At 35.5% G+C, this 12,729-nt stretch overlaps 1 protein-coding gene across 1 annotated transcript in view; it reads left to right on the top strand.

Moving 5' to 3' along the window:
- The window catches only part of LGR5 (leucine rich repeat containing G protein-coupled receptor 5), a 196,204-nt gene that overhangs the window by 116,342 nt on the left and 67,133 nt on the right, over window positions 1-12,729 (top strand). The window contains exon 4 of the mRNA XM_036761684.1: window positions 4,065-4,136. Within this exon, the coding sequence (XP_036617579.1) occupies window positions 4,065-4,136 (72 nt within the window). The remainder of the gene's footprint in view (window positions 1-4,064; window positions 4,137-12,729) is intronic.

Below are 12,729 nucleotides of genomic sequence, written 5' to 3'. Positions count from 1 at the left end.
TTTTTCTTCCAGAATCCCAGAGTCATTATGTGGCCTTTCAATAAGTCACTTCATCTGTGTCTCTACTCCATCTTTATCAAATCATGTCTGTGTGTATGGACACACACGTAAATACATACACACACACGCATATATATACACATATGTCTACATATACACATATCAGTAAAAGGGGTTATAAATAATTGTCCAGTTACTGCAGCAGAGGGATACTATATGAATTAACTAATGTTTATAAAGTACTTTAAAGGTCCTAAAGTGAGAGGAATTATGGAAATATGAAGTGATCTTTGACCTTCAGAGATAGTGTTTCATTTCATTTTCTTATGTGAGTGTGAGTGAGAAAAATAAATTTACAAGGACCTGGACCCATATTCAGTTAATAGCCTAAACCATTTATATTCAAAGCAGTCATTTCAGAATCACTTTTTAAAAGAAACCACTAGCTATTGTGAAAACCTTTTTCATTGTGCTCCAAAGTGCTGTAAAATCTTTTTCTTTTCTCCAGTCGAAATACCTTAAGCAGAAGCAGAATTTTCCATTTAATGCCTGCCAATAATTGTTGAAGATTTATAAGGATAAGTTGGAGATAACTCACTTTTGCTTTGCCTTTCAGAAGGATAAATGAAAAAAAATCTGCATATTTTAAAAAATTATCTTAGGTTAGGATTAGGACTTAAATAATAGGTTTAATACCATAGATGTGGAGGCTTGCCAGAAAAAAATGACTTGGAAATGGAATCTCAGCACATGGAGTTAGGGTTAGGGTTAGGGTGATAAATCAGTCACCTGACAAGTATTTATTAAACACCTACTATGTTCCAGGCAGTAGGGATACAAAGATAAAGATGAAACAGTCCTGTCCTCGAGGAGCTTACATTTTACCATGTACCTAGTTAAGTGCATATAAAATAAATATATAAATATAAAGATGGGGAAGTGGAGGCTTTATGCAGAATTAGCTGAACTTTGAAGGAAACTAGAGATTCTAAAATGTGTAGTTGAGAAAGGAGTGCATTCCAGGCAGGTAAATATTCTGTGCAAAATCAGAGAGATAAGGAAAGTGCTGTTTGTGAGGAACAGAAGGAAGTCACTAAACCTGGCATACATGTTTATTTTTATTATTAAAGCCCTAAATATAATTCATTCTCAGAGACCAGGTCTATATAGTGGCAGAAGGGGGAAGGAAATGAAATTACAGAGAAGGCTGTCTCTATATTCTCATTTCCTTCAACTGACTGATACTCGACTCAATTACATATATAATTATCAAATTTCAGAATTGAAAGAGACCACAGTAAGCATCTAGTCCAACCTATGCCCAAAAAAAGAATCTCTATATAACATCCCCAACAAATGATCATCTAGCCTTTATTTAAACATCTCCAGTGAAGACCCCTACTTCCAGAGAAGTGTATCTCAAACTTTTTTTGCCTCGGGACCCCTTTACACTCTTAAAAATTATGAAGGACTTCCAAAAGAACTTTTGTCTATATGGGTCATAACTATTGATACTCACCACATTATAAATTAAAATATCGTTATTACTATTATGAAAAAATTATTGACATTGTGGGCCCCCTGAAAGGGTCTTAGGGATGCCCAAGGGTCCCTTGTCTACACTGTGAGAATTGCTACTCCAGAGGAATCTTATTCCACATTAAGAGAGCTCTAGTTGTTAGGAAGTGGGTTTTTTCCCATACGACAAGCTTAAATTTGCTCCTTTTCAGTTTGTACCTATTGCCTTGCCCTCTGAGAACAAACAGAAATAGTCTAATATTTCATCCCTGTGATAGTCTTCCAAGTACTGGAGAACAACCATCTTGCTCTCCCATAGTCTTCTCTTCTCTAGTCTAAAAATCCCTCTTTCCTTCAACTCATTCTCATATGATATGGACCTGAAGTCCTTCACCATTCTGGTTGCCTACCTCTGGTCCTTTTCCAGCTAATCCACATCCTTTTTAATCTGTGGTGCCTAGAAACAAAAAGAATATCCCAGATATGGTCTGTCCAGTGAAGTATATAGCAAGATTATAACCTCCTCATTTCTGGCAACTATGCCTCTCTAAATGTGGCCTAAGCACACAGCTGACATATATTGAACTTCCAATCCACCCAAACCCTCCAGAACTTTTTCACACAAACTTATTTGGAACCATCCCTTTCCCCATTTTGTATTTGTGAAGTAGATTTTGGGAACCAAGTACATGATTTTGTATTTATCTCTGTTAATTCATCTTATTGGATGATTGCATGAAAGATGAGTAAATATTTTAAATACTGCAATTCATAACCCAAGCCCCACACTCCCCACAACTTGGCAAACATTTTAGGAAGAAGACCAGATCATGACAATCTTAATGAGAGATCTGCAAGTGCAAGGTGATATAAGGGGAATTCAAGCAGTACTTTGTGTTGCCCAGTTAAGTGTAGGCATCAGTCAGATTGAGCATCTTGATAGGTCTTAGTTTCTTCAGCTAGGAAGAACTTGATGCATATGTTCGGGCTCTGGCTCACATTTCTAGAGCCAATTCTAAATATTGCTTTGTTTGAACCTAACTGCTCCAGGCTTCATTAACGTCCTTAAAGAATATCTTGGCCACTGGATAATAATGCATTTGATTTCACGAGGAGATTTTTAATTCCATTCCTCCCCAATTTATGAGCTTCTGGTCGAGCATCCTTAAATGGGTCAATCATTAATTCATCCTCCACACAGCTGCCAAACTAATGTTTCTTGGTCACAGTCCTATGTCATTCCCATGCACAAATATTGACAGTGGCTCTAACTGAAAAGTCTCTAAGACAAGGTAAAATGAAAACTCCTCAGTCTATCATTCAAAGACCTTCACAATCTGGCTGTCACCTACCTTTCTATTCTTCCCTTTCACTCACTCTTTATGTTCCAGCCAAACTGACCTGGCAACAACAAGAACAAGTAGCATTTTAGAGGAAGGAAGGAAGGAAGGAAGGAAGGAAGGAAGGAAGGAAGGAAGGAAGGAAGGAAAGAGAGAGAGAGAGAGAGAGATGGAAAGAAAGAAGGAAGGAAAGAAGGAAGGAAGAAAGAGAGAGAGAGAAAAAAAGAAAGAGGAGGGATGGAGGGAGGGAGGGAAAGAAAGAAGGAAGGAAGGAAAGAAAGAAAGAAAAGAAGGAAGGAGGAAAGAAGGAAAGAAAGAAAAAGAGAGAGAGAGGGAGGGAAGGAAAGAAGGAAGAAAGGAAGGAAGGAAGGAAGGGAGGGAGAAAGGAAAAAGGGAAGGAAGGAAGAAATGTACACACATAAATATATATGTATATATATACACATGTAAATTATATCATTTTATCTTCACACCAACCTTATGTGGTAGGTGTTATCCCCATTTTACAGATAAACAAATTAAGGCTGGGAGAGAAGTTAAATGACTTGCCCAGAGTCATGGTGCTATTAAGTATTTGGGGCAAGATTCAAAACCAGATGTTACAGACTCCAGGTACTGCACTCTCTGCTATGCCTCCTACCAGCCTGGAGCTGCCCCTGCCTGCTAGCTGTTCCTCAGACCCAAAAAATCTACTGTCTTTATCCCTTTGCATAGGCTAAACCCCATTCCTAGAATAACTTGCTTTTTTCACCTCCTTGTGATAGACTCTTTACCTCTTTCCAGGGTTTCTCTCAGGAAGCCTTTCCTGAGCCCTCACTTATTATTCAAAGAGCCCCTCTTTGAATTACTTGATATTTACCTGTCTATGTTATACCTTCCCCCAATAGAAGGTAAGTTCCTTGAGGGCAGGGACTATTTCATTGTTGTCCTTATGCCCAATGCCCAGAACTGTGACTGGAAGTAAATGCTTGATCAAAACTGTGAATTTAATTGTATTGATATTTGTTATCATGACATAAGATTTTAGTTTATTAAGTTTATTAACAAACGGGACCACAAGTTAACAAATATATGGCATCTTCTTGTTGCCAACATTATTGTCTCTGTTCAGCTGTAGATAAATTTCAGTGTGTTCTTTCACTAACATCAATCACTTTCTTTGCTATTTACATTAATAGTGTACTTTTGGGTTTTTTTTCATACCAGTATGCTGCAGAATAATCAGCTAAGACAGGTCCCCGCAGAGGCTCTCCAGAATTTGAGAAGTCTTCAATCCCTGTAAGTATAATTGAAATAACATCACCATTTAGGATCCATTTGGGCTCAGGAGGCCATTTAAATGTTGAATTTGCCTGTTCAGAGTTGATCTGCCACTAGGATCATGGGATTTAGAGCCAGAAGAAACCTTAAAGATTATCTAGTCTAATCTCCTCATTAGATGAGGAAACCAAAGCCTAGAGGGGTGAAGGAACTTTCCTAAGGTCATATAGGTAGGGGGTGAGCAAACTAGGATTCTAAATCCATTGTTACTTCATTATCTGGACCCAGTTTTACTGATCTGTGAAATGAAGAGGTTGAATTAGTTCTCTCCTACAATCTATGACTAAGTTCATCAGCTCTGAATCATACTTAAATGAATTATCAGTGCTAATATTAATAAAAGGTACCATGACATAGTGAATAGAGAACGGATCTTGGAGTCAGAAAGATGTAGGTTCAAGTCTCACCTCTGACCAGCTGTATGACCTTGGGCAAGTCACTTAACCCCCAGAAAAGACAACCGCAGGAAAATCTGTAAGACTCTTAAGTTACAGAGCAGATTCAGGTCTGCATTGGCCAAAGGAGTGTCCTTACCAGGAACATTGAAATCATAGGTTTAAATATATATGTATATATGCACATTATTCAACTATGATTTTAATATAAATATATTTAAATACTAATGTATAAATATTATTTAAATATAGTAAGCCTATTTTACCATATGTTATATAAATATATAATTGATTTTTCAAAAGTAGCTATATCACATATATATATGAGAGAGAGAGAGAGAGAGAGAGAGAGAGAGAGAGAGAGAGATAAAGAATCTTCAAGCATCTTTTGAAGTTTCAAAGTATTTCATCCTTAGGAAGAAAGCCTTTCTTGATACATTTTCAGTACTCTCTTCCTCTTCCAATTCTCTTACTTACTTATGCTCTGAAAGGCATGTCTCCCCCCTCCCCTAATATACGATGAAATCAGAGACCATTTTTGGTTTAGTCTTTCTATGCTTGGTGCCTAATACTGTTCTTTGTATATAGTAAGCACTTAATAAATGCTTGCTGAATTTCCTGTAATAACTACTATGTAGAATCACTTAAACAAGTTAAGGGAAAAGGAAAGTTGAGAGATTGGGCCTCAAAGGTAGATATATCAGTTTTCAGATATATCAATTTTGCATGCCAAAATCATAGACAAGAAAAATACCATAACACAATAGAAATCACATTAGATTTGGTTGGACTCGAGAAACTTAGGTTCACATTCCTGTTCTGATATTTTCTGGCTATATTAACACAGGCGAGTCATTTAACCTCACTGTACCTCAGTTTCCTCATCTATAAAATGGAACTAACTCTTGCACTGCCCACCTCATAGGGTTCTTGTGAATCAAGACTTTGTAAACTTTACTTTGCTAATTGCTAACAGTGCTTTATTAAAAATAAACACTTAACAGACCTAATACCCATTTCAAAAGCCTGTGCTACAGAGGATAGACTTATGTAACTGTAAGGGCAAAATGAGACATTGAGTGGCCATTTGTGAGGAACAGAAAAGAGAGTTAGTGGAGATGGTTTGAGAGAAACTGTGGACAAAACAGTGAGCAAGAAAGGGGGAAATCTGTGGAGACATCTGTGTTAATTGCTATTTAACAACAAATCATTATAAAGAAAATGTTATGAGTCTCAGAGAAAGAGTTATAGCTTGAAAGAAATATAGAAAATATAAAAAGAAGATAGAGAAAACTTATATTCCTGATTGAACTGTTATCTTTCAAAGAAGATGAAGAAAATTATTGGGAAAAATCTTTCCTTGGTACCTTGAGTGAACTGAATGGCTGAACTGTGTTTCTAGAAATCATCTGTAGTTGTAGTGACAGGTAGAGGTAACTTCGGCTATGGTCATTCTCACCACCAAAAGATTGTAAATAATTATTTATATCTTTATGCCATTATCGACTACATTGTTAATAAATACTATGTCCAGGAACTTCAATGTTTATTTAATCTTGAGGTCGGGTGTATGATATCAAGAGAGGTATGAGCAACTGCTTGTGAGGAAAGACATTTCCGGAATTTATTAAATAAATATTTAATAAACTGGGGTGGGAGCACCAAGCTAATTAATTAATGATAGATGTGTTGTAATTTAGTAATTAATGAGAAAATATCTAAACATGCCCCTAGATTTATCCTAGAATTTAGAATGAGACCAAATATAGGAAGAAGTGAAGTAGTAGGCTTAGGGGTGACCTACAAGTGATTATGGTCCTTCAGACCCCATTGACATCAGTATCCTGAGTTACTGTCCTGAGCTAATATCAGGATATTAGCACCTACCTCCAAGAATTCAGCCAAATACATTGAACACCAAGGGAATAATTCTCTTTCCATCATCCCTAATTTCCCATCCCACCCCACCACCAATCCTTCATCTTTCAGGGTCTCTGATTATGGAAATAAGCCATTGACCCTTTCAGGATTCCTAGAAGGGGAGTGTCATACTTAGCAACAGATCCTCTTCCTATCTGCTTAAGGAATTCGATGCCTATATCTGAATCCCAATCTGTAGAGATCTCAATACTACAGGAAATGAAAAGTAAATTCCCCCCACCCCAACTAAGAGGTTAGTGGTCTCTGCCATACATAATTTGCTGATAATTTTCATGAGATTGATGTTAAATTCTACCAATAGATGTTGATCTATAGTTATCCCTTCCATATCATGGAGGTTAGGGTCACGGAACCCCCATAGTCTGAAAAATCCACGTAAAATTTTTTGGCCCTCCTCTTATAACAAAGAAGTCTGATTTTTTTTTCTTTTTCTTTTATGGGGTGTTTACAATATTAAAAGATAAAGTATGTTGATATTATACAATACTACAAATATATTTTATGCATTTCTGAGTTTCTAAACTCTTTCTTTGTCATCTACTGGCCTTCACATTTTTTTCTGCAAAACTCTCCCAAAATTCTCATTTAATTTCTCATGTAGGCCAGCAATATATCGAAAGTATAATGTGGAAAGTCGTGATGTGGAAAGGATAACTGAAGATATTGAGAGTGGATAGAGCAGTAGGCCTAGAGTCAGAAAGACCTAAGTTCAAATAAGTCTTAGACAGTTAATAGCTGTGTGACCCTGGACAAGTCACTTAAACCTACTTGCCTCAGTTTCCTCAACTGTAAAAAGGGAAAAATAATGGCAACCTCTGAGGCTCAAATGAGATAATATTTGTAAAGTATTTAGCACAGTACCTGGCATACAGTAGGTGCTAAATGCATGTTGCTAAAATACTGATGAACCCTTAACTGATCATTCAGTGAATTGATGCCATAATGACTTGGAATAGTTCTAAGTTTAGACAAAAGATTTGAGATGATGCCAGAAATACTTTGTCAAAATAGTGAGTACTTATTCAAATTTTTATTATATACAATTTTATTCAGAACTTAGAATTTTATAATTTTACTTCTCTTATGAGAATTAATTTGAATTTGTTTGTAATCTGTTTCATGCATTCACATATAAATATATATCCATATCAGGATGCCTCAGTGCAATCCACTACACCATACTGCCTCATGTGGATATAAGATAAATAGCCTGTGAAATAGATATACATGTGTACATACAATATTACAGAATCACAGATTTTCTGAGTTAGAAGGGACTTCTACCTATATCCAACTAATACCCAAAAAAGAATCCCTTTTAGAATATATTGAACAGGTAGGAACCCTCTTCATTCAGAGGCAGTCAATTCTGCTTTTTGTTACCTCTAACTTTAAAAATAAATGTTGCCCTAACCTTCAACCTAAATTTGCCTCCTCTCTGTTCTAACTTCAGTTACACAGGAAAGCACACTTTGTTGAGTAAAATTTTGGTTTCCAGTCTTAAATAGGGGAGAAGAAAGAGATACATTTACCAATGACCTAATAAAGGCAATAATAAAATTGCAAACAATCGTTTGAAAATCAGTGTTCAGAATCAGTTGGTTAATAATTACTAGTGCAGTTTACTCAGTTCCCTTTACTGAAATGACATGAGAGAAGGAGCATAAGTCTTTCAAGATTATTCTTTTGATCTTTTTTTTCCCTAAAAACAATGAGGGAAATTCTGCATTGGAGATTATATCCAGCTCTTTTTAATTTTTTTTTAACTTCAAACATACAAAGTCTCTTTGCAGTTCTCGTCATTCTATAGGTATTCTGGACCAAAGATAAGCAAGCCAACAAGGGCTCTTTGTTACTTAGGGAGGATTCTGTTGAACGTCCAAGGCTGTTCCTCAATAACATGACAGTATCTTTGGTTCTTTGTTGCCAATGCCTTCCCCCAAATTAGAAAAGAAGAGGCTAAGAGAGCAGAAAACCATGCAGTTGTGTTGTCTCTGTAAAGGCCTGGTATCTAGTGACCAAATTAAAATCAAGATAATGGCAGTGGCCAATGGAAGCTTTAAACAGCTGGGAAGCAGACAGAAGATAGAAGGATAAGCACTGGTAACCAAAAGCCACTATCAGCTGAAAAGAAAAGCACTAGCAAAAGTGAACTCTTTGAGGCAAAGGAAACCGTGATCCTTTTGTTCCCCTCCAAACTAGGGCTGAACTTCTCTGATAAAAGTGGATGGCTTTGGTTTCTGACTTCATACACTCTAGTAGTTTTCTGTTCACAAGGTGTCACTGGCTCAGGAAGTTCTAATGTACCATAGCAATTACTCCTCCTTTCCACAGAGGACAGCTATGTTTACAAGGTTTTCAAAAATGAAGAGTTAATTTGATACTTATCCCATCAGAAACAGAGGCATCAAGGTAGCTGCATTAACATTGGTATGAATTGGATTTTATCAACGTCATTAGATGTATACCCATCAGCATAACACTTTCCTAGGTTTGGGTCCCTTGGGATTAATGAAAGTTGGCTCTAAGTGTTGCTGTGTATTATTTTATTAACCAGGGCTTATTAAAATGCTGTCATCTCCTGGTCAGATTTGACAATTTTGATTTTCTAAATTTTTATTACTATTTGATTATGACTATGAAGACTATTAACGAAACTAAAAATTTCCTTATGAAAAGCTTGTATATGAAACTGTGAATCTCACATACAGCTTAAGTTTTTTTTCAAGTGTATCAAATTTAATGTCAAAGCATTGAGTGGGGTCCTTGAACTTCCTTTGGCTCTCTTTTCAGTATTTTATAAATGTCCAATTGACATTTCTCTTCTTTTTTTTTACATCACTCTCATTATCATCTTTCTACCCTTCACAACTCCTCTTACCCACTCCTACAATTTAAAAAAAAAAGAACAAAGCTTTTCCTGGAAATAAATAAGTATATTCAAGAAAGACAAATTCCCACATTGGTTTTGTCTAAAAATGCATATCCTCATTCTGCCCCACTAGTCTGTCACCTCTGCCAAGAACTGAGTATGATTCATCATCAGTCTTCTGGAGTCAAAACAGTTTTTAATGCAAAAAGTTTCTAAGTCTTTCAAAGTTGTTTGGCATGGAACTAAATGTATAGAGTAATTTAGGTAGTATTATCATATATTACATTGGTATGGCCCAACCTTGAACAATTAATATTTCTCCAATTTGAATCATCCTTTACTTCTGTAAAAAGTGTTTTGTAATTGTGTTCATAAAATTCTTACACATATTCTGATGAGTGGACTCCCAGATATTTTAAGCATTCTGTAATTATTCTGAATAGAATTTCTTTTTCTGTTTCCTCCTACTGAGTTTTGTGGGTACTATACAGAAAGAATGAAGATTTTATAAGTTTCTTTTATGTCCTGCTACTATGCTGCAATTGTTTATTATTTCAATCCATTTTTAGTTGAATCTCTAGGGTTCTCTATACAATCATGTCATCTGCAAAAAAAAAAAGATAGTTTTGTATCTCCTTTGCCTGTGTTTGTACCCTTAATTTCTTTTTTTAATCTTATTGCTATAGCTAGCATTTCTAGAAGTAACTCTATTATCACTAAAGTAAGTGATAATAGACATTCTTGCTTTATCCTTGATCTTACTGGAAAGTTCACTGGAATTTCACCATTACTGACAATGCTTAAATTTGTTTTTATCTTTTAAGGATTTCTAGCAAAAATGGGGACTATATTTTGTCAAAAGCTTTTTCTGCATTATAAATATTATCATGTGATTTTATATTTAATTAATTTTATTTATCTTAATAAATATTATCTCTTCTGATGTACCTCAAATAAGAGAAATAGTAAGGTCCTCTTTCTTCCTCATTTCTTCTATTTTTTTCTTCTTCTATTTCTATTTCTTTCTTCTATTCTTTTTTCCCTCCATTTTTTCCTCAATTAAAACCAATAAGATGGAACAAAACTACCTCCTAAGTCCTATGATTTCCTTTCTTTAATCCTTCTGTGACCTATGAAGATAGTGGGATACTGAAAGAAAAGTTCCCTTCTCTACCTATTAGAGTATAAGCACTTAATCATGATTTAGCTACTTCCAAATTACTAAAATTTAATTTACCTATCTAAATTTCTCTTATGTTTGCCTTTCAAATATCTTAAACAGCTGTCATCTTTTCATAAGGAATACTTGAAGATATTCTTTTCTATTAAAGGTCCAGTTGTTTCCCCTTTCTGTAAGATTATGCTTAATTTTGCAAGGTAAGTTATTCTTGTTTGTAAATCTTTCTTTTACCTTTCATATGTTGTATACCAAGATCTTCTCTTCTTTATAGTAATTCCTAATACATTTTCTGTGATATCAACTCTGGTTCCTTCACACTTGATTTCTTTATTTCTGGCTACTTGTGGTATTTTTCTTTGATGTGGAAGTTCTGTACTTTATGACTTTCTTGAACATTTTCAGTTTGGGTTTGTTTGCTTATTTCCAGATGAACACTGGCTTCTTTCTATTTTGACTTTCCCTCTGGTTCTAATATATGTCAGCAGTTTTCTTAAATGATTTCTTAAAATATGGTATCCGGGAGAGGGGTGGTATTTGTTTGTTCAAGGTTTTCAAAGAATCAGATAATTTTTAATTAACTCTTCTTGACCTGTTTCTCATATTAGTTGTTTTTGATTGTAGACATCTTACATATTTTTTTGATTTTTTTAAAACATCGTTCAAATAATTCTTGTTCTCTCATGGAATCATTGAGTTCTTTTGGCTCCATTGTATCAGGAAGACCACCACTTGGGTATGGTTTTTCACCTTCCCTTCTAAGCTATTTATTCTTCTCTTAACTTTTTCCTCAAGAGCTCTAATTTCCATTTTTATCTTTGGCTTCGTTTCCTTTAGCTTCTCTTAGAGTCCCTGTGTCCAAACCATTCTTTTCCCTGAGGCTCTACTTGTACTTCTTGTGAATATGCTCTCTTCATCTTGGCTTACCTCCTAGGTTTATTTTAACCCATAGAAGTATGCCTTCACTGCATTCAGAATTATTATCATATCTTCAGCCTGTCCCTAGATTGAGACTTGACACCAGGGCCAAGTTCCACTGCCTTCTGTACTCGTGGATGAGGTTGGAAATCCTTGTTTGGTCTTGTCCCCTCTGTAGTGTGGACATCATTGCTATTTGTAGTTCTGGAGGGGATGGCCACTAGTAAGTCCCTCAACCTTGAACAAAAGCCCACAAGCCCTAGTTTTTGATGGCATGGTAGTTACAATTGCTAGTGTATCTAACTACGTGAAAGATAAAAGAAGAAAACTACATTGTGCATGTGAGTAAATTAGATATTCATTTCACTGTACATGTAGGAGGCAGGCAATCGAAAGTATCTTTTGACACATTAGACCAGGAACTATATTTTGCCTTTCTTTGTGTCCCCAGTGCTTAGCATAGTAACTGGCACATGGTAGATCCTTAATAAATGTTTATTGACTGGTTGAATGGACCCACCAAAAGCATTCCAAAAACCAAAGAAGTCTGAATGGCCACAACTGCCCACTTTACTATGTCAAAATATACAGAACCTCTTCAGTGATAGCTTTCAGAGAGAGGGTCATAGTACATGCCTGGTAATCAATGGTAAAATTGTATTTCAAAGAATACTCTTTTCAGTTTATTTGTGTATAAAAGAAATCCACTTTTTGTTCTTAATGAAAACACATAGGTTTTTTTATTCTCTTCTACCAACTATATGATTATAATACCAAAGAGAAAGGAAGAAGGAGCAAGTGTCAGAACCAGGCAGTACAGTGCCTTCACGGTGTAGATCATGTGTATTTTGCCTTTTGGCAGCAAACCTGACTGCCCTGGTCCCAGAATGGATTTTTTTTTTGTAATGTAATCAAATATAATTTAATTTCCTTTTTTCTGGAAGAGAGTAGAAAATGTAATCAGAATTCACAGTGAGTTACATTTCACTGGGGAAACTTTTGGTCTCAGAGTTATTTGAGGACTAGGGTCAGATTACAGTGATTTAGTGGTAAGTCAAATCTTAACCCCTCCCAAACCCTGGCACCTTGTGAGTTAATAACTTAAAAATAACAGTAATTATAACTGACATTTATTTAGTTCTCTCTGATTTACAAATGGCTTTACACACATTATTTCACTTGATACTCAAACCCCTGTGAGATAGGTTGTGCAACTATTATCCCCACCTTATAGATTAGGAAAGTGAG

The sequence above is a fragment of the Trichosurus vulpecula genome, chromosome 5 (genome assembly GCF_011100635.1).
Source record: "Trichosurus vulpecula isolate mTriVul1 chromosome 5, mTriVul1.pri, whole genome shotgun sequence".
NCBI classification, from domain to species: domain Eukaryota; kingdom Metazoa; phylum Chordata; class Mammalia; order Diprotodontia; family Phalangeridae; genus Trichosurus; species Trichosurus vulpecula.
Note: the sequence above shows the minus strand (reverse complement) of the source record. Positions and strands in the feature narration are given on the sequence as shown.